We start from the raw sequence: 20,513 nt of genomic DNA, 5'->3' as shown, positions 1-20,513 counted from the left end.
AATGTGAGTAATGTGTACAGATGAGGGATGTGCACAGGTTAATAATGTGTACAGGTGAGTAATGTGTACAGGTGAGTGATGTGTACAGGTGAGTAATGTGTACAGGCGAGTAATGTGTACAGGCGAGTAATGTGTACAGGTGAGTAATGTGTACATGAGTGATGTGTACAGGTGAGTAATGTGTACAGATGAAGGATGTGCACAGGTTAATAATGTGTACAGGTGAGTAATGTGTGCAGGTGAGTGATGTGTGCAGGTGAGTAATGTGTACAGGTGAGGGATGTGTACAGTAGTAGTAGTAGTAGTACGTTTATTTATAAGGCGCCGCAAAGTGTCCGCAGCGCCGTACATAGCAAACAAAAAAAAACAAATTACAAGGTAACGTACAGGGTGTGTAGAAAGATACAGTATAAATAGGGGTATAGCTGGTAGAACTAAAATCAGCATCAGTTCAGAAGTAGGTGTCAAAATTGTCAAGGAGACTGAAGATGAAGTAGAGGAAGGGAAGAACAGGACAGGAGCACAGGTGAGGTAATGAGGTAAGGTGAGTACATGAGGAAGGAGGGCCCTGCTCATAAGAGTTAACATACTAAAAATAGGTGGGTGGACGAACGAAATACAATAGGATAAGTAGAAAAGGAGGCAGGATAGGAAAATCAAAAGAGGTTAGGATGAGGGATGTGTACAGGTGAGGGATGTGCACAGGTGAGTACTGTGTACAGGTGGTTAATATGTACAGGTGAGTAATGTGTACAGATGTGTGATGTGCACAGGTGAGTGATATGTACAGGTAAGTGATGCGTGCAGGTGAGTGATGTGTACAGGTGAGTGATGTGTACAGGCGAGGGATGTGTACAGGTGAGGGATGTGTGCAGGTGAGTGATGTGTACAGGTGAGTGATGTGTACAGGCGAGGGATGTGTGCAGGCGAGGGATGTGTGCAGGCGAGTGATGTGTACAGGCGAGGGATGTGTGCAGGCGAGGGATGTGTACAGGCGAGGGATGTGTACAGGCGAGGGATGTGTACAGGCGAGGGATGTGTGCAGGCGAGGGATGTGTACAGGCGAGGGATGTGTGCAGGCGAGGGATGTGTACAGGCGAGGGATGTGTGCAGGTGAGGGATGTGTGCAGGCAAGGGATGTGTGCAGGGGAGGGATGTGTGCAGGGGAGTGATGTGTGCAGGGGAGTGATGTGTGCAGGGGAGTGATGTGTACAGGTGAGGGATGTGCACAGGTGAGGGATGTGTGCAGGGGAGTGATGTGTGCAGGTGAGGGATGTGCGCAGGTGAGGGATGTGCGCAGGTGAGGGATGTGCGCAGGTGAGTGATGTGTACAGGTGAGTGATGTGCACAGGTGATTGATGTACACAGGTGAGGGATGGGTGCAGGTGAGTGATGCGCGCAGGTGAGTGATGTGTGCAGGTGAGTGATGTATGCAGGTGAGTGATGCGTGCAGGTGAGTGATGTGTGCAGGTGAGTGATGTGTGCAGGTGAGGGATGCGTACAGGTGAGGGATGCGCGCAGGTGAGGGATGCGTGCAGTTGAGGGATACGTACAGTTGAGGGATGTGCACAGTTGAGGGATGTGTACAGATGAGGGATGTCAGTAGTGCCAGACATATTCACAGCTTGGGTGCTCCTGAATGTTGTGGCGAATTTAGAAAGGACCCCATTTACGATTGACTGTTTTTATGGCTGTGGGTTGGTGTGTGTCGAGATGTGTGGGAGATCAAAGCTTGGAGAGTGCTAAAGTGGAGAGAGATAAAGTACTATCCCCTCAGCTCCTAACTGTCATTTACCAGTCTGCTTGAAAAAGGACAGATAGGAGAGTTCTTTTGCATGCTGTCCGCCTATAAGGCGGTGCACTCAGCGTGATACATATTTTGTGCTAATATTTGATGTATGCTCACATGATGTATGTTATAATAACATGAGGCGATGGGGGAAATTCTCCTCCATGTGAACCATCAACTGTATATATAAAGAGAGCATGAGAGAGAGAGAGAGACAGAGAGAGGGGGGGGGGGGGAGAAGGGGGAAGGAGAGAAGGGAGAGAGACAGAGATAGAGGGGGAGAGGGAGGGGGGGAAGGAAAAGGGGAGGGTGAGAAAGAGAAGGGGGAGGGAGAGAAGGGAGAGAGAGACAGAGAGAGGGGGGATGGGGAGGAAGAGAGGGGGGGAGGGAGAAGGAAAAGGGAAAGGGAGGGGGAGAGAGAGAAGGGAGAGAGAGAGAGAGGGGGTGGGGAGGAAGAGATAGAGGGGAGAGGGGGAAGGAAAAGGGGAAGGGAGGGGGAGAGAGAGAAGGGGGAGAGAGAGAAGGGGGAGGGAGAGAGACACAGAGAGAGAGAGACAGAGCGAGAGAGGGGGGTGGGGAGGAAGAGATAGAGAGGGAGGGGGAGAGGGGGAAAGGAAAAGGGGAAGGGAGGGGGAGGAGAGAAGGGAGATAGAGAGAGAGAGAGAGAGATGGGGAGGAAGAGATAGAGGGGGAGAGGGGTAAATGTTCTGTCCAGCAAACCTTTGCCTGGGTGAAATCGGGCTCATCAGATACTTACTATTATTATAAAGAGGATTTGTAACATTTAGACCAGATAGTAGAAGACGCTATTAACTTAGATTCTCAAATATACATAAATATATCACATCCTCCTGCACCAAAATGAGAAACAGCGAAGAACATTTATAAGGTTATAATGTACAGGATCTTGTAGGGATATTATAACACTGGTACAGTATAGTAACTATAAAACCATCTCTCATAGTGGAGACCCGATTCCTCGCATTGAATTTACAGAAGAGGAGATAACAACTTGGGGCAAAGTCTTCAGAGAACTCAACAAGTTATACCCCACGCACGCCTGCCGGGAACATCTGAAAAACCTGCCCCTGCTGAGCAAACACTGCGGCTACCGGGAGGACAACATTCCCCAGCTGGAGGACGTCTCCCGCTTCCTGAAAGGTAAAAGCTGCAGCTGGCAGTGGCCCGTATTCACATCTAATCGCAGGACAAATTTGTTCTAAAAATGGGAAAAACCATGTGCACTGCAGGTGGGGCAGACGTAACATGTGCACGGAGAGTTAGATTTGGGTGAGTTATTTTGTTTCTGTGCATGGTAAAAACTGGCTGCATTATTTTTACACTGCAATTTAGATTTCAGTTTCAACACCCCACCCATATTTAACGCTCTCTGCACAGGTTACATCTGCCCCACCTGCAGTGCACATTGTTTTAGAACAAATTTGTACTGTGATCAGATCTGAATAAGGGCCATTGTGTATTGTGCAGGCCAGGATTACTGGAATGTTGTCTGCATGACAGGGCCGCAAGCTGACTTGGGGTGGCGCATATTAGGAAGTATACAGAACATTGGACCACCACCTCCTGCAGCTCCAACCTACAGGCCAGGAAATCTACTGTACACATCTTGTGGCGTAGATCCTGGACTCCCTTTGCCACCCCTGAATGGCCGCAGACTGTCAATCATTTGATGTCCGCAGCCATAGTGTGTCCAATGGTGCAGGATCCATACTACAGATGTGCAGCACAGATCTGGAGCATGCATGGAGAATAGAACATGTGCCTTAGATCCTACGGGATATTGAATTAGGCCCAGTATTTTGTGTTTATTTGGTATCACACTGCCCCCTAGTGGGAGAGGGAGCATGTGGAACGGTGAGAGAACTTGGTCAATACATACACTATGGGGGAAATATACTAAGATGGGAGTTCTATGTCACATGGGATGTTGCTCTGGGAAACCAATCAGATCCTATCTATTATCCTCTAGAAGGTGCTAAATAAATAAGAAGTAGGTTCTGTTTGGTTGCTCATAGAAACATCCCATGTGCAATAGTACTCCCATCTTAGTAAATTTACCTGTATGCATACCTCCCAACAGTCCCGAAAACCACGGGAATGTCCCGTTTTTTGGGGACATACCCGCGGCCGGCAGTGTCCCGCGGCGATGGGGGGGGGGGCTGTTGGGAGTCCCCCTGTCGGCTGCTGAGCAGCGGGGAATAAACGCTGCATCTATTCCTGCAGCCAGGGGGCTGGGGGCATGGCTAGAGGCTCATAGAGCCTCTGGGTCATGCCCCCATAGCGTCAAAATGGGGGAGTGGCCTCGCGGGGGAGCCGTGATTATAGGCCACGCCCCGAAATTAGGCGCCCCCCCCCCCCCCCCGAAATTATCAGCGCGCCAGCGGCGCACAACACTGTCCCTCCCCTCGGTGCCCAAGAAAGTTGGGAGGTATGTGTATGAACGTTAATTTTATGTAAAATTTGACCCTATGGACTTTAGAGCAGATGTATTAAGCCTTAAGATAAATGTGAGGGTGATAAAGAGTGATAAACGTCCAGCCAATCAGTTCCTAACTGGCATGTTACAACTTGGTTTTAAAATGGCAGTCAGGAGCTGATTGGCGGGATGTTTATCATTCCTTCACCCTTGCATTTATCTATTTTAAAGGCTTAATACATCTGCCCCTTTGTTTCAAAACAAATTTTTTATTTAGAATGAGTAAGGAAGGACCTCTTCTGCAGTGGGTTTGGGAGCTTGCACTCAGGGGATGGTCCAGATATTAACGTCTAGTAATCAGTTTGCCTGTAGCAGATATACATTTCCCTGGTTGTTTTATATTCCTGTATGTGGAGAAATGCGCAGGGTCCGTTAGTATCGCTTCTCTGCATCGCGCAGTGATTCCGTCTGTCGCACCATTGGCCTGATTCACAGTTGGACACAAAATGGATTTTTAATCTATCGTCACCTATGTCTCACTGCGCAACAGTGTGCATCTCTGAATGAGGCCCATGAGATGAGAGTTTTCCGTCTCAGACTGACTGTCGTGTGTGTATTGTTTCCAGAACGCTCTGGATTTACCATCCGCCCTGTTGCCGGTTACCTGTCGCCCAGGGATTTCTTGGCCGGATTAGCATTCCGGGTTTTCCACTGCACCCAGTACGTCAGGCACAGCACGGACCCCCTGTACACCCCAGAACCGTGAGTATATGTCCAGAGCTAAGTATATCTTCTTCTCCTGAGATATTTATCTCTCTCCTCTGTACTTTACCACACTCCATAGGAGCTAGAACCTGCTCTCTGGGATAACTTTATTGTCACCCACTGTCTTATTTTATATGTCGCCACCATGTGTCCGTAGCACTGTACAGGGAAAATGACACTAATTTATAAACAATGCCATATAAGAAGCCTTAAATACCAGCATTAGTTACAATGTATCAGCAATGTTACTATGGCGATATGACACATGTATAGATTATATGACAATTATTTCCCTTCATCACATTAGGGACACCTGCCACGAGCTCCTCGGACATGTTCCTCTCCTGGCCGAGCCCAGTTTTGCCCAGTTCTCCCATGAAATTGGTCTGGCGTCTCTGGGGGCATCTGACGAAGCCGTACAGAAACTGGCAACGGTAAGGAACGAGCTGTCAGCCGCTGTGCGCAACTACCCCCCTGTGAAAGCTTCTGGGCCGCGTGAAAATTGCTCAGTGTGTACGCATTCTAAAGGGTCTATGTACTAAGCTTTGGAGAGTGATACAGTACCAGCAGATCAGCTCCTGTCCTGTTACAGGCTGTGTTTGAACAATGGCAGTTAGAAGCTGACTGGCTGGTACTTTATCCCTCTCCACTTCATTTTCTCCAAGGTTCAGAACATAGAACCCTAGTTAGTTTATTACCTCCGATAATTTTATATGACTACCGCTAACTGACTACCGCCCTATCCGCGCAACGGACACAAAGTAACACATCCTGAGATATCACGGAACGACGTGACTGTAACTCTGTTATCACAGGATCATTAAACAATTAGTCTGTATTGCACATTACTGTGTATCTTCAGCCCTAGTGCCCCCCAAAAATCAGTCTAACTGCACGTGGAACCTAAGGGCGAGATGTATCAAGCTGCAAAAAATGATAAATTGTAAAGTGATAAACGACCAGCCAATCAGCCCCTAACTATCATTTTCAACCAAGCCAGGCAGTTGGGAGCTGTCACTCCATTTTATCACTTTTGCGGTGCTGCCTGCCTCCATGTACCCTGCAGGAAGCACCGCTTGGCCTGGGACCCCCTACTCTTTCATACAATGCACTACTGCACAGAGAGGCACAATGTGCTGTGTACACCCTCACTCCATGTACCCTGCAGGCAGCACCGCCTTGGCCTGAGACTCCCTACTCTTCCATACAATGCACTACTGCACAGAGAGGCACAATGTGCTGTGTACACCCTCACTCCATGTACCCTGCAGGCAGCACCGCCTTAGCCTGTTACCCCTACTCTTCCATACAATGCACTACTGCACAGAGAGGCACAATGTGCTGTGTACACCCTCACTCCATGTACCCTGCAGGCAGCACCGCCTTGGCCGGTTACCCCTACTCTTCCATACAATGCACTACTGCACAGAGAGGCACAATGTGCTGTATACACCCTCACTCCATGTACCCTGCAGGCAGCACCGCCTTGGCCTGTTACCCCTACTCTTCCATACAATGCACTACTGCACAGAGAGGCACAATGTGCTGTGTACACCCTCACTCCATGTACCCTGCAGGCAGCACCGCCTTGGCCTGTTACCCCTACTCTTCCATACAATGCACTACTGCATAGAGAGGCCCAATGTGCTGTGTACACCCTCACTCCATGTACCCTGCAGGCAGCACCGCCTTGGCCTGTTACCCCTACTCTTCCATACAATGCACTACTGCACAGAGAGGCACAATGTGCTGTGTACACCCTCACTCCATGTACCCTGCAGGCAGCACCGCCTTGGCCTGTTACCCCTACTCTTCCATACAATGCACTACTGCATAGAGAGGCACAATGTGCTGTGTACACCCTCACTCCATGTACCCTGCAGGCAGCACCGCCTTAGCCTGTTACCCCTACTCTTCCATACAATGCACTACTGCACAGAGAGGCACAATGTGCTGTGTACACCCTCACTCCATGTACCCTGCAGGCAGCACCGCCTTGGCCTGAGACCCCTACTCTTCCATACAATGCACTACTGCACAGAGAGGCACAATGTGCTGTGTACACCCTCACTCCATGTACCCTGCAGACAGCACCGCCTTAGCCTGTTACCCCTACTCTTCCATACAATGCACTACTGCACAGAGAGGCACAATGTGCTGTATACACCCTCACTCCATGTACCCTGCAGGCAGCACCGCCTTAGCCTGTTACCTCTACTCTTCCATACAATGCACTACTGCACAGAGAGGCACAATGTGCTGTGTACACCCTCACTCCGTGTACCCTACAGGCAGCACCGCCTTGGCCTGAGACCCCCTACTCTTCCATACAATGCACTACTGCACAGAGAGGCACAATGTGCTGTATACACCCTCACTCCATGTACCCTGCAGGCAGCACCGCCTTGGCCTGTTACCCCTACTCTTCCATACAATGCACTACTGCACAGAGAGGCACAATGTGCTGTATACACCCTCACTCCATGTACCCTGCAGGCAGCACCGCCTTGGCCTGGGACCCCCTACTCTTCCATACAATGCACTACTGCACAGAGAGGCACAATGTGCTGTATACACCCTCACTCCATGTACCCTGCAGGAAGCACCGCCTTGGCCTGTTACCCCTACTCTTCCATACAATGCACTACTGCACAGAGAGGCACAATGTGCTGTGTACACCCTCACTCCATGTACCCTACAGACAGCACCGCCTTGGCCTGTTACCTCTACTCTTCCATACAATGCACTACTGCACAGAGAGGCACAATGTGCTGTATACACCTTTACTCCATGTACCCTGCAGGCAGCACCGCCTTAGCCTGTTACCCCTACTCTTCCATACAATGCACTACTGCACAGAGAGGCACAATGTGCTGTATACCCCCTCACTCCATGTACCCTGCAGGCAACACCGCCTTAGCCTGTTACCCCTACTCTTCCATACAATGCACTACTGCACAGAGAGGCACAATGTGCTGTGTACACCCTCACTCCATGTACCCTGCAGGCAACACCGCCTTAGCCTGTTACCCCTACTCTTCCATACAATGCACTACTGCACAGAGAGGCACAATGTGCTGTGTACACCCTCACTCCATGTACCCTGCAGGCAGCACCGCCTTAGCCTGTTACCCCTACTCTTCCATACAATGCACTACTGCACAGAGAGGCACAATGTGCTGTGTACACCTTCACTCCATGTACCCTGCAGGCAGCACCGCCTTGGCCTGAGACCCCCTACTCTTCCATACAATGCACTACTGCACAGAGAGGCACAATGTGCTGTGTACACCCTCACTCCATGTACCCAACAGACAGCACCGCCTTGGCCTGTTACCTCTACTCTTCCATACAATGCACTACTGCACAGAGAGGCACAATGTGCTGTATACACCCTCACTCCATGTACCCTGCAGGCAGCACCGCCTTAGCCTGTTATCTCTACTCTTCCATACAATGCACTACTGCACAGAGAGGCACAATGTGCTGTGTACCCCCTCACTCCATGTACCCTGCAGACAGCACCGCCTTAGCCTGTTACCCCTACTCTTCCATACAATGCACTACTGCACAGAGAGGCACAATGTGCTGTATACACCCTCACTCCATGTACCCTGCAGGCAGCACGGCCTTGGCCTGTTACCCCTACTCTTCCATACAATGCACTACTGCATAGAGAGGCACAATGTGCTGTGTACACCCTCACTCCATGTACCCTGCATGCAGCACCGCCTTGGCCTGAGACCCCCTACTCTTCCATACAATGCACTACTGCACAGAGAGGCACAATGTGCTGTGTACACACTCACTCCATGTACCCTGCAGGCAGCACCACCTTGGCCTGAGACCCCCTACTCTTCCATACAATGCACTACTGCACAGAGAGGCACAATGTGCTGTATACACCCTCACTCCATGTACCCTGCAGGCAGCACCGCCTTGGCCTGGGACCCACTACTCTTCCATACAATGCACTACTGCACAGAGAGGCACAATGTGCTGTATACACCCTCACTCCATGTACCCTGCAGGAAGCACCGCCTTGGCCTGTTACCCCTACTCTTCCATACAATGCACTACTGCACAGAGAGGCACAATGTGCTGTGTACACCCTCACTCCATGTACCCTGCAGACAGCACCGCCTTGGCCTGTTACCTCTACTCTTCCATACAATGCACTACTGCACAGAGAGGCACAATGTGCTGTATACCCCCTCACTCCATGTACCCTACAGACAGCGACAGCACCGCCTTGGCCTGGGACCCCCTACTCTTCCATACAATGCACTACTGCACAGAGAGGCACAATGTGCTGTATACACCCTCACTCCATGTACCCTACAGACAGCACCGCCTTGGCCTGTTACCTCTACTCTTCCATACAATGCACTACTGCACAGAGAGGCACAATGTGCTGTATACACCCTCACTCCATGTACCCTACAGACAGCACCGCCTTGGCCTGTTACCTCTACTCTTCCATACAATGCACTACTGCACAGAGAGGCACAATGTGCTGTATACACCCTCACTCCATGTACCCTGCAGGCAGCACCGCCTTGGCCTGGGACCCACTACTCTTCCATACAATGCACTACTGCACAGAGAGGCACAATGTGCTGTATACACCCTCACTCCATGTACCCTGCAGGAAGCACCGCCTTGGCCTGTTACCCCTACTCTTCCATACAATGCACTACTGCACAGAGAGGCACAATGTGCTGTGTACACCCTCACTCCATGTACCCTGCAGACAGCACCGCCTTGGCCTGTTACCTCTACTCTTCCATACAATGCACTACTGCACAGAGAGGCACAATGTGCTGTATACCCCCTCACTCCATGTACCCTACAGACAGCGACAGCACCGCCTTGGCCTGGGACCCCCTACTCTTCCATACAATGCACTACTGCACAGAGAGGCACAATGTGCTGTATACACCCTCACTCCATGTACCCTACAGACAGCACCGCCTTGGCCTGTTACCTCTACTCTTCCATACAATGCACTACTGCACAGAGAGGCACAATGTGCTGTATACACCCTCACTCCATGTACCCTACAGACAGCACCGCCTTGGCCTGTTACCTCTACTCTTCCATACAATGCACTACTGCACAGAGAGGCACAATGTGCTGTATACACCTTTACTCCATGTACCCTGCAGGCAGCACCGCCTTAGCCTGTTACCCCTACTCTTCCATACAATGCACTACTGCACAGAGAGGCACAATGTGCTGTATACCCCCTCACTCCATGTACCCTGCAGGCAACACCGCCTTAGCCTGTTACCCCTACTCTTCCATACAATGCACTACTGCACAGAGAGGCACAATGTGCTGTGTACACCCTCACTCCATGTACCCTGCAGGCAACACCGCCTTAGCCTGTTACCCCTACTCTTCCATACAATGCACTACTGCACAGAGAGGCACAATGTGCTGTGTACACCCTCACTCCATGTACCCTGCAGGCAGCACCGCCTTGGCCTGAGACCCCCTACTCTTCCATACAATGCACTACTGCACAGAGAGGCACAATGTGCTGTGTACACCCTCACTCCATGTACCCAACAGACAGCACCGCCTTGGCCTGTTACCTCTACTCTTCCATACAATGCACTACTGCACAGAGAGGCACAATGTGCTGTATACACCCTCACTCCATGTACCCTGCAGGCAGCACCGCCTTAGCCTGTTATCTCTACTCCTCCATACAATGCACTACTGCACAGAGAGGCACAATGTGCTGTGTACCCCCTCACTCCATGTACCCTGCAGACAGCACCGCCTTAGCCTGTTACCCCTACTCTTCCATACAATGCACTACTGCACAGAGAGGCACAATGTGCTGTGTACACCCTCACTTCATGTACCCTGCAGACAGCACCGCCTTAGCCTGTTACCCCTACTCTTCCATACAATGCACTACTGCATAGAGAGGCACAATGTGCTGTGTACACCCTCACTCCATGTACCCTGCATGCAGCACCGCCTTGGCCTGAGACCCCCTACTCTTCCATACAATGCACTACTGCACAGAGAGGCACAATGTGCTGTATACACCCTCACTCCATGTACCCTGCAGGCAGCACCGCCTTGGCCTGAGACCCCCTACTCTTCCATACAATGCACTACTGCACAGAGAGGCACAATGTGCTGTATACCCCCTCACTCCATGTACCCTGCAGACAGCACCGCCTTAGCCTGTTACCTCTACTCTTCCATACAATGCACTACTGCACAGAGAGGCACAATGTGCTGTATACACCCTCACTCCATGTACCCTGCAGGCAGCACCGCCTTGGCCTGAGACCCCCTACTCTTCCATACAATGCACTATTGCACAGAAGGGCAGAATGTGCTGTATACCCCCTCACTCCATGTACCCTGCAGACAGCACCGCCTTGGCCTGTTACCCCTACTCTTCCATACAATGCACTACTGCACAGAGAGGCACAATGTGCTGTATACACCCTCACTCCATGTACCCTGCAGGCAGCACCACCTTGGCCTGAGACCCCCTACTCTTCCATACAATGCACTACTGCACAGAGAAGCACAATGTGCTGTGTACACGCTCACTCCATATACCCTGCAGGCAGCACCGCCTTGGCCTGGGACCCCCTACTCTTCCATACAATGCACTACTGCACAGAGAGGCACAATGTGCTGTATACACCCTCACTCCATGTACCCTGCAGGCAGCACCACCTTGGCCTGAGACCCCCTACTCTTCCATACAATGCACTATTGCACAGAAGGGCAGAATGTGCTGTATACCCCCTCACTCCATGTACCCTGCAGGCAGCACCGCATTGGCCTGTTACCCCTACTCTTCCATACAATGCACTACTGCACAGAGAGGCACAATGTGCTGTATACACCCTCACTCCATGTACCCTGCAGGCAGCACCGCCTTAGCCTGTTATCTCTACTCTTCCATACAATGCACTACTGCACAGAGAGGCACAATGTGCTGTGTACCCCCTCACTCCATGTACCCTGCAGACAGCACCGCCTTAGCCTGTTACCCCTACTCTTCCATACAATGCACTACTGCACAGAGAGGCACAATGTGCTGTGTACACCCTCACTTCATGTACCCTGCAGACAGCACCGCCTTAGCCTGTTACCCCTACTCTTCCATACAATGCACTACTGCATAGAGAGGCACAATGTGCTGTGTACACCCTCACTCCATGTACCCTGCATGCAGCACCGCCTTGGCCTGAGACCCCCTACTCTTCCATACAATGCACTACTGCACAGAGAGGCACAATGTGCTGTATACACCCTCACTCCATGTACCCTGCAGGCAGCACCGCCTTGGCCTGAGACCCCCTACTCTTCCATACAATGCACTACTGCACAGAGAGGCACAATGTGCTGTATACCCCCTCACTCCATGTACCCTGCAGACAGCACCGCCTTAGCCTGTTACCTCTACTCTTCCATACAATGCACTACTGCACAGAGAGGCACAATGTGCTGTATACACCCTCACTCCATGTACCCTGCAGGCAGCACCGCCTTGGCCTGAGACCCCCTACTCTTCCATACAATGCACTATTGCACAGAAGGGCAGAATGTGCTGTATACCCCCTCACTCCATGTACCCTGCAGACAGCACCGCCTTGGCCTGTTACCCCTACTCTTCCATACAATGCACTACTGCACAGAGAGGCACAATGTGCTGTATACACCCTCACTCCATGTACCCTGCAGGCAGCACCACCTTGGCCTGAGACCCCCTACTCTTCCATACAATGCACTACTGCACAGAGAAGCACAATGTGCTGTGTACACGCTCACTCCATATACCCTGCAGGCAGCACCGCCTTGGCCTGGGACCCCCTACTCTTCCATACAATGCACTACTGCACAGAGAGGCACAATGTGCTGTATACACCCTCACTCCATGTACCCTGCAGGCAGCACCACCTTGGCCTGAGACCCCCTACTCTTCCATACAATGCACTACTGCACAGAAGGGCAGAATGTGCTGTATACCCCCTCACTCCATGTACCCTGCAGGCAGCACCGCATTGGCCTGTTACCCCTACTCTTTCATACAATGCACTACTGCACAGAGAGGCACAATGTGCTGTGTACACCCTCACTCCATGTACCCTGTAGGCAGCACCGCCTTGGCCTGTTACCCCTACTCTTCCATACAATGCACTACTGCACAGAGAGGCACAATGTGCTGTGTACACCCTCACTCCATGTACCCTGCAGGCAGCACCGCCTTAGCCTATTACCCCTACTCTTCCATACAATGCACTACTGCACAGAGAGGTACAATGCGCTGTATACACCCTCACTCCATGTACCCTGCAGGCAGCACCGCCTTGGCCTGTTACCCCTACTCTTCCATACAATGCACTACTGCACAGAGAGGCACAATGTGCTATATACACACTCACTCCATTGCACAGAGAGACACAAGAGCATTGCTTCTGCGGTTCTCTAGGCTGCAGACGTAGAAATTATCCCACTGCTTACATGCATGTGCTAACAGTAGGCCTGTACATGTCATGCGTGTCACCCTCATACGTTCCTCTTCCCACAGTGCTACTTCTTCACAGTGGAGTTCGGTCTGTGCAAACAAGACGGGAAACTGAAAGTGTACGGTGCCGGCCTCCTGTCCTCCATTAGTGAGCTCAAAGTAAGTGTCATTCGGGCCTGTCCTCCATTATTGCAGCGGGAGCTAATACCAACCAATCAGCTTCTACGTATCATTTTATAAAATGCTACCTGAAAGCTGATTGGTTGCTCTGATCCACTTCACTGTTTTCACTGCTTGATACGTCAACCCCAGTATCGTATCCGGCACAGTACAATGGGGCGCCGTCGGTCTCTTTATGAATAACGATTTGCACAAAATAATATAAGTCCCCAGCCAACATGTTTATCTTCAGCTCATAAACCCATATTAGTCAGTACGGTTATATGTCCGTTCCCTCTGTTCCAGCATTCTCTCTCTGGTCACGCCAATGTAAAGCCTTTTGACCCGATGGTGACGTGCAACCAGGAATGTATCATCACCAACTTCCAGGAAGTGTACTTCGTTTCTGAGAGTTTTGAAGAAGCTAAAGAAAAAATGAGGTACATGTGTATTCAGGGTATACATAGTGGCCAACACTGGGGGTGGGGGGCGGACATCGGAAATCTACAGTTGGAAACTATCGCTCCTTTGCGCATTAGCAAATCAAGGGGACACTGCACAAATATCCTGGGCAATCAAAAGATTTATAGCTGTGGTGGCAACCCCATCAATGTATATTGTTCTGACCATCCCCAACTGGCTGTGAGCTTTGAGCTAATAGGGACAGGGGTGTGGTCATATGATAGAGGGGGCGTGCCTATGTTACAAAGGGGGCATGGCTAGCTTATTGGTGAAACGCGCCAGTCAGGCTGGATGAGTGGCGCAACCTACTGGCTCTGTGCTCAGGCCACGCTCCCTCTCAGTATACAGGGCACCAGGCCACCCTGACTCATGGCACACCCTACAAGCCAAGGCTGTAGCCCCCATGGATTGCAAAAATAACATATATACATTAAGCTTAACAACTTGGTAACACCTAAATGATAAGAAACCTGGATAGTCCTGAAAGTTTATTTGTGTAGAGAGTCCAAAAACAGATTGTGACCATTAACCGGCACAGCGTCGGCACTGTTACCTGTTACAACCATAAATGTGACACCTGACTGCGCCATTGTGACTGTATAATCCTCCATGCCACCGTTCTTACTGTCCTCTCTGGTCTATTTCTACAGGGAATTTGCAAAGACCATTAAACGCCCCTTTGGACTGAAGTACAACCCGTACACCCAAAGCGTGCACATCCTTAAAGACACCAGGAGCATCACCAACGTGGTGAGCGACCTACGCTATGAACTAGACATTGTCAGCGATGCCCTGAACAAGATGAACAAGCAGCTTGGGGTTTGATGGGACGTGAGGGCTGAGGTTTCACCGTCTGGGCCACTGATTATTTATTACATTTGATTTAAAAAAAAAAATGAAATGAAAAACCCTGTTTGTTCCAGGATATTGTCAGTGAAATTCCATCCTAGCACTTGAATGTTACAGGCCCGTCAGAGATTTATTTTTGTAAATTATTCTGTAACATGTCTCGTTGTGTGTCCAGTGTTCCATCAGGAGGTGACACCGCCGTCGTGTGTTCAATTTTCCACAAGGAGGTGACACCGCTGTTGTGTGTTCAATGTTCTGCCAGGAGGGGACACCGCTGTTGTGTGTTCAATGTTCCACCAGGAGGTGACAGCGCTGTTGTGTGTTCAATGTTCCGTCAGGAGGTGACACCGCTGTTGTGTGTTCAGTGTTCCATCAGGAGGTGACACCGCTGTTGTGTGTACAGTGTTCCATCAGGAGGTGACACCCATAGGCGAATCTAGAATTATGGTAATGGGTGGTCCCAAATCTAGACATAACAGCAGGGGGACCTTAGCGCGGCGAAGCCGCGCAGCAAAAAGGGGCATGGCCTCATGGGAAGGAGGCGTGGCATCACAAAAAGGGGCGTGGTGTTACAGTTTAGACCATACACAGTAATGCCCATAACACATTTTAGCAAACTCCGTAATACACATTACACATAAAGCCACACACCATAATGCCAATTACACATAAGGCCACACACCATAATGCCCATTACACATTGTGCCACACATCATGATGCCCATTACATACTATATAACAAACCGTTATGCCCATTACATATTTGCCACATAAGTGCTGCTTACCTACATGCTCATTGCTAGGGGGTTCTTGCTTGATGGCACCATAGTACCCATTATACATGATGCCGCACACCATAGTACCCATTACACATGATGCCACACACCATAGTACCCATAACACATGATGCTGCGCACCATAGTACCCATTACACATGATGCCACACACCATAGTACCCATTACACATGATGCTGCGCACCATAGTACCCATTACACATGATGCTGCGCACCATAGTACCCATTACACATGATGCTGCACACATAATGCCCCTTATACATGATGCTGCACACATAATGCCCTTTACACATGATGCTGCACACCGTAATGCCCCTTACACATTAGGCCACACATTATGCATAATGCCCCCACATACCGCTACTTGTAGCGTCCCTTAAGCAATGCCCCCAAAAGTGCCACTTACTGTAAATTTTTATATGAGCCTTCACTGCTGCTGCAGGGAGAGATGGAGAGCGGTGCAGCTGCTTCCATGGGGAGAGGAGCAGAGCGCAGCGCAGAGCACGCTGACACTCCCTTCCTGGTGTCCCCTCTATCCGAGTGGACATTTGAAATATTGTGCGCGCTGTTGTTGTGCGTGATGTCGGGGGAGCACGCCGGGCGCCGGCACCACATGATTAAAGGGGGGGGGGGGGGGAGAAGGCTGAGGTGAAAGCGGGAAGAAGAATTGGAGTGGAAGCTGCAGGGGTGACAGTCATTGACAGCTGGGCAGAGAGCAGTGGGCTGCCCGGCTGTATTTAGAGCACTGCAGGTCACAGCTGTTTGAAATAATACCCCTTTCACAACAGAAAATTCAGGGATTTACCCGGGAATATGGTCCCAGGATCATGCAGGGACATTCCCAGGCTGACACCTTATACACCAGCCTAGTTAGTCCCTGCATTTTCTGGTGTGAGGGGGAGAGACAACCACTTCCCTCTCCCTACCCCCCTTTAACCAACCAGCTATATCTTCAGAACCAACTGACCCATTTACATGAGACCAGTATCATATTGAAGAACTTTTGAGTTGGCTTCGAATGATTTTGGTCCCATGAAACTGGGCTGTTTGGTTACAGAGAAATCTGCCCTCAAAGAACATAAACAGTAATGAAATTACATTTAAGAAATGAAAAAAAAAAACAAAAAAACGGTTTAACCTCAATATCCCTGGAACCAATTAACCCATATGGATCCAGCCTGGTATCAGATTGAAGGCCCAGCAATTTGGGTTCGACTGAGATCAACCTCGAGCTTCAGTGATGCCGAAGGGGGAACTGGCAGCCGTTGAACTGGGTGGGGGTCGGAATTAGCGTGTCCCATGTTATCCTATAGGGAAAATGTTCCAACTTTGCCTGGTCGTATCTCCGGTTCCCAGGGGGCTAGAGACACGGGGCTGGGCTCGTTGGAAAGATCCATCCCTCAGCTACAAAATGGGCTAATGGGTGGTCCTGTGCACCCCCGGACCACCCCCTAGATTCGCCTATGGTGACACCGCTGTTGTGTGTTCAATGTTCCACCAGGAGGTGACACCGCTGTTGTATACTTCAGTAATAGTGCTATATATCTTCTGTAACGCTCACACCTCAAAATGTGTTTTATTGCATGGTGTAATATGCGGATGGAGCCGAGGCATCAGTCACCCCAACTTTATTACCGCCTCTGTGTAGTGCAGGACCTGTGCTATTCACTACAGTTCTGTTACTGCCGCAAGCTTCATATTATTCCCTGTACACCTTTATGAATGTAGATTCCTGGGTGCCAGGCTGGAGACCCGAGGGGGACATCTCCACATGTCCTCTCTAGAAATATGGTGGGATTGTTTCTGATTTAGAAGTAGAAAAAAAAACAATTGACTGCACACATGGGTTCCACTCTTCAGGTGGGGCAGATGTAACATGCAGAGAGTCCTAGATAACACCATGCTGTGCAGCAGGTGGGCAGATGTACCATGTGCAGAGAGACCAAGGTGACACCATGCTGCACTGCAGAGGGCAGATGTAACATCTGCAGAGAGACCTGGGTAATACCATGCTGCACTGCAGGTGGGGCAGAAGTACCATGTGCAGGAAACCTGGGAATCACCATCCTGCACTGCAGGTGGGCAGATGTAACATATTCAGAGAGAGTTGTCTAACATCTATGGGCTACATGCAAAAGCAACCAGTATTTACTCTGCACAGAAACAATATAAATGTATCACTTATCCTTGCACGGCAACCTGGTTTGTCGCTTTTTTGCTTTACTTCCAAATCACAATCCGGCCCACGGTGTCAATAGCTGACTAAACTATGAATGTCAAAACTGGGGTCCTCTGGGAAATGACGGGCACGATGCAAATGCCTTCGCCTTGAGTCTCTGCTCCTGCAAAGGCAACTGGACAAGCCAGCATGGCACATACTCCTTATCGGAGCCATTATTCTAGTAACAATGGCAGGTGCGGTGCGATCAGATCTGATAATCCCACTAAGCGGATAAATGGATCACTGAGGAATATTCCGGCACGTGCATCTTTTGTCATCGCTTATTAATAATCCGGTTACCAGTCACGTTTATAATGCTCCATGTGCCGGTTTAGGATTGTTCCTTACGCGCAGACTTTTCTCTTAATCTCTGGCGGGGGCAGCGCTGAGGTATTCATTTCCAACATGGCCGCTGCTCACCTGAGGAGATTTTCAAATGGAAACACGTGTCCTTGTCACTACCCGGTGGCTAAGCCATTGCTGATACTTATACAGAACAGACAGAAGTTCAAAGGTTAGAAACACAGTGTGCGAATCCCACCTCACATTCCAGGGGTCTGTGTAATCTGTAAATCATATGAAAATGAATCTCTGATCAGCCGCTGGTGGACATTCTCCATTTGCTTATTCTATATTTATGAATACACAAGCAGAACGGAGACCTCTATACATATAGATTACAATGAAGACGTAAACACAAAGCAATCAGCGTTATTCCAAATAGACCAATACTAATATACAGTAAGGGAATGTTTTTGTTACTGTATATTTCCTATTGGCTTTCAGTATCGCACACAGGGGGGGTTTCCGAGTACCCAGAAACCCCCCCCAGGAATCTAAGGGCCATTGTCTGAAAGCTGAGGGTCCCCTCTTTCCAAGAGTACAAGAATTTTTAAAATTGGACCTTGGGAACCGGAGATATCTGACTTCAAAGCAGTGGTCCCCATCCAAGCCTGTTAATTGCTGTTCCCAGTCAGATATTTCAGGTTCTTTCTGACGTAGAGTTTTTCTGAGGGTATATTCCAAAATATGTGACTCTCCCCCTTTGAAGAACACTAGAAGCTTGTCTCTACTGAAGCTTGTCTTCCCAGAACCAGAGATATCAGCCTTCAAGCAGCAGGTTACTGCTCCAGCTCCACACACCTGGTATGTAGTTTTATATACTCCTTGGCAGATTGCTCTGCCTCCTGAACTCTGATCTCCTCGTCCCCAGTACCATTTGGTAGGAGGGATTCTCTAGTTTTTAATTCCATTAAAATCTAAGAAATCTATTTCCGGGAACTGGAGATATCTGCAGTCAAGCAAGTTGTCCTCCCACCAGAAAATTATGAATAATAAGCCCACTCCACTATACACCCCTTCTCTGCGTATTAAACATCCTCTACCACCCTGGAAGTTATGTATCAGGGCCCCTTCATTCAGCCCAATGCCCCCTTCTCCCACCTCATCTCCCACCATCTGTGCAGTAAAGGGGTAATTAGTGGAAATTACTGATCCAGGCCCTACATGCTGAGCGGTTGATATAATACCCCCTACCACCCGCGGGACATCAAAATATATACTGGGTCACCTAAGTGTCCATCTCCGTACTTTGCTCCGCACCTCTGGAAACCCCCTTCTGAAAATCCTGCGTTTGCCCCTGGCTTTTAAATTGATCATGATTTTTTCTTCTTCTAGCCCCATTAAAATGAGATAAATTGATTGCACTTTCACACTGTGCCTGCATTTTATCATTTGTGTATTTTTTCTAACTATATAAATATATATATTTTGTCACGTTGTGTTTAGTTAGAGCTATTTCCAAAAATAAAAATATACATATACTTACCACTGTGCAACTGTGCTATTTATTTCATTACATCAATCTTTGCAAGCGGAATGCGTGCATTACTGTTTTATTCTGTCTGTGTTCTTGTGTGCTGATTGCGCTCACTCCGACAGGATCCCGACAGGCATTCACCCGACGTCGGGATCCCGATTGTCAAAACATCGACAGCCGGGTTCCCGATGGCCACCTGCTATTTTCCCTCGTGGGGGTCCACGACCCCCATAGAGGGAGAATAGAATGGGTGGCTCGCGTAGTGAGCCACCATGCCCGCAGCGTGGTGAGCGCAGTGTGACGATTGCAGCGAGCCCGCAAGGGGCTTACTTGCACTCACCATGCTGTCTGGGTCCAGCCAGCCGGGATCCCGACGTCGGGATAATGACTGTCGGGATCCCGACTGCCGGACCCCTATACCACACCGTTATAATGTGCGTATACAGCTTGTTGGTGTAACCCAGGACTGTTCTAATGTTTTCATTGGCTACAGACCATACTTGCCTACTTTTGAAAACTAGTTTCAGGGAGATTATAGTTGGTAGTAAAATTTTGCACAGCGCCCCATTGAGGGGGCGTGTCATGCTCCAGCAAAGGGTGTGTCTAGTTCCATATATGGAGAGATTGTAAAAGGAGATTGTGAATGTGGACCTAGAAGCGTGGGGGTGTACTGCTACATCTGAGAGGAATCTTTAAAATGACTT

General features: G+C 49.8%; 1 protein-coding gene across 2 annotated transcripts in view; it reads left to right on the top strand.

Moving 5' to 3' along the window:
- Nucleotides 1-19,817, top strand: part of TPH1 (tryptophan hydroxylase 1) — a 29,415-nt gene extending 9,598 nt beyond the window's left edge. Inside the window, exons 6-12 of one of the 2 annotated variants that reach the window (XR_014465388.1) lie at nucleotides 2,754-2,950; nucleotides 4,853-4,988; nucleotides 5,299-5,425; nucleotides 13,567-13,662; nucleotides 13,969-14,102; nucleotides 14,775-15,390; nucleotides 17,274-19,817. Coding sequence is in view for 1 of the 2 variants with exons in the window: in XM_083163935.1 (XP_083020061.1) it covers nucleotides 2,754-2,950; nucleotides 4,853-4,988; nucleotides 5,299-5,425; nucleotides 13,567-13,662; nucleotides 13,969-14,102; nucleotides 14,775-14,949 (865 nt within the window). In the remaining variant the exon portion in view is untranslated. Of the gene's footprint in view, nucleotides 1-2,753; nucleotides 2,951-4,852; nucleotides 4,989-5,298; nucleotides 5,426-13,566; nucleotides 13,663-13,968; nucleotides 14,103-14,774 lie in introns of both variants that reach the window. The other variant, XM_083163935.1, reaches the window with a different exon arrangement.
- The last annotated feature ends 696 nt before the right edge of the window (nucleotides 19,818-20,513 follow it).

This window comes from Crinia signifera, chromosome 11 (genome assembly GCF_055691185.1).
Source record: "Crinia signifera chromosome 11, ASM5569118v1, whole genome shotgun sequence".
In the NCBI taxonomy this organism is placed as follows: domain Eukaryota; kingdom Metazoa; phylum Chordata; class Amphibia; order Anura; family Myobatrachidae; genus Crinia; species Crinia signifera.
This window is presented reverse-complemented; position numbering and strand designations above follow the sequence as displayed.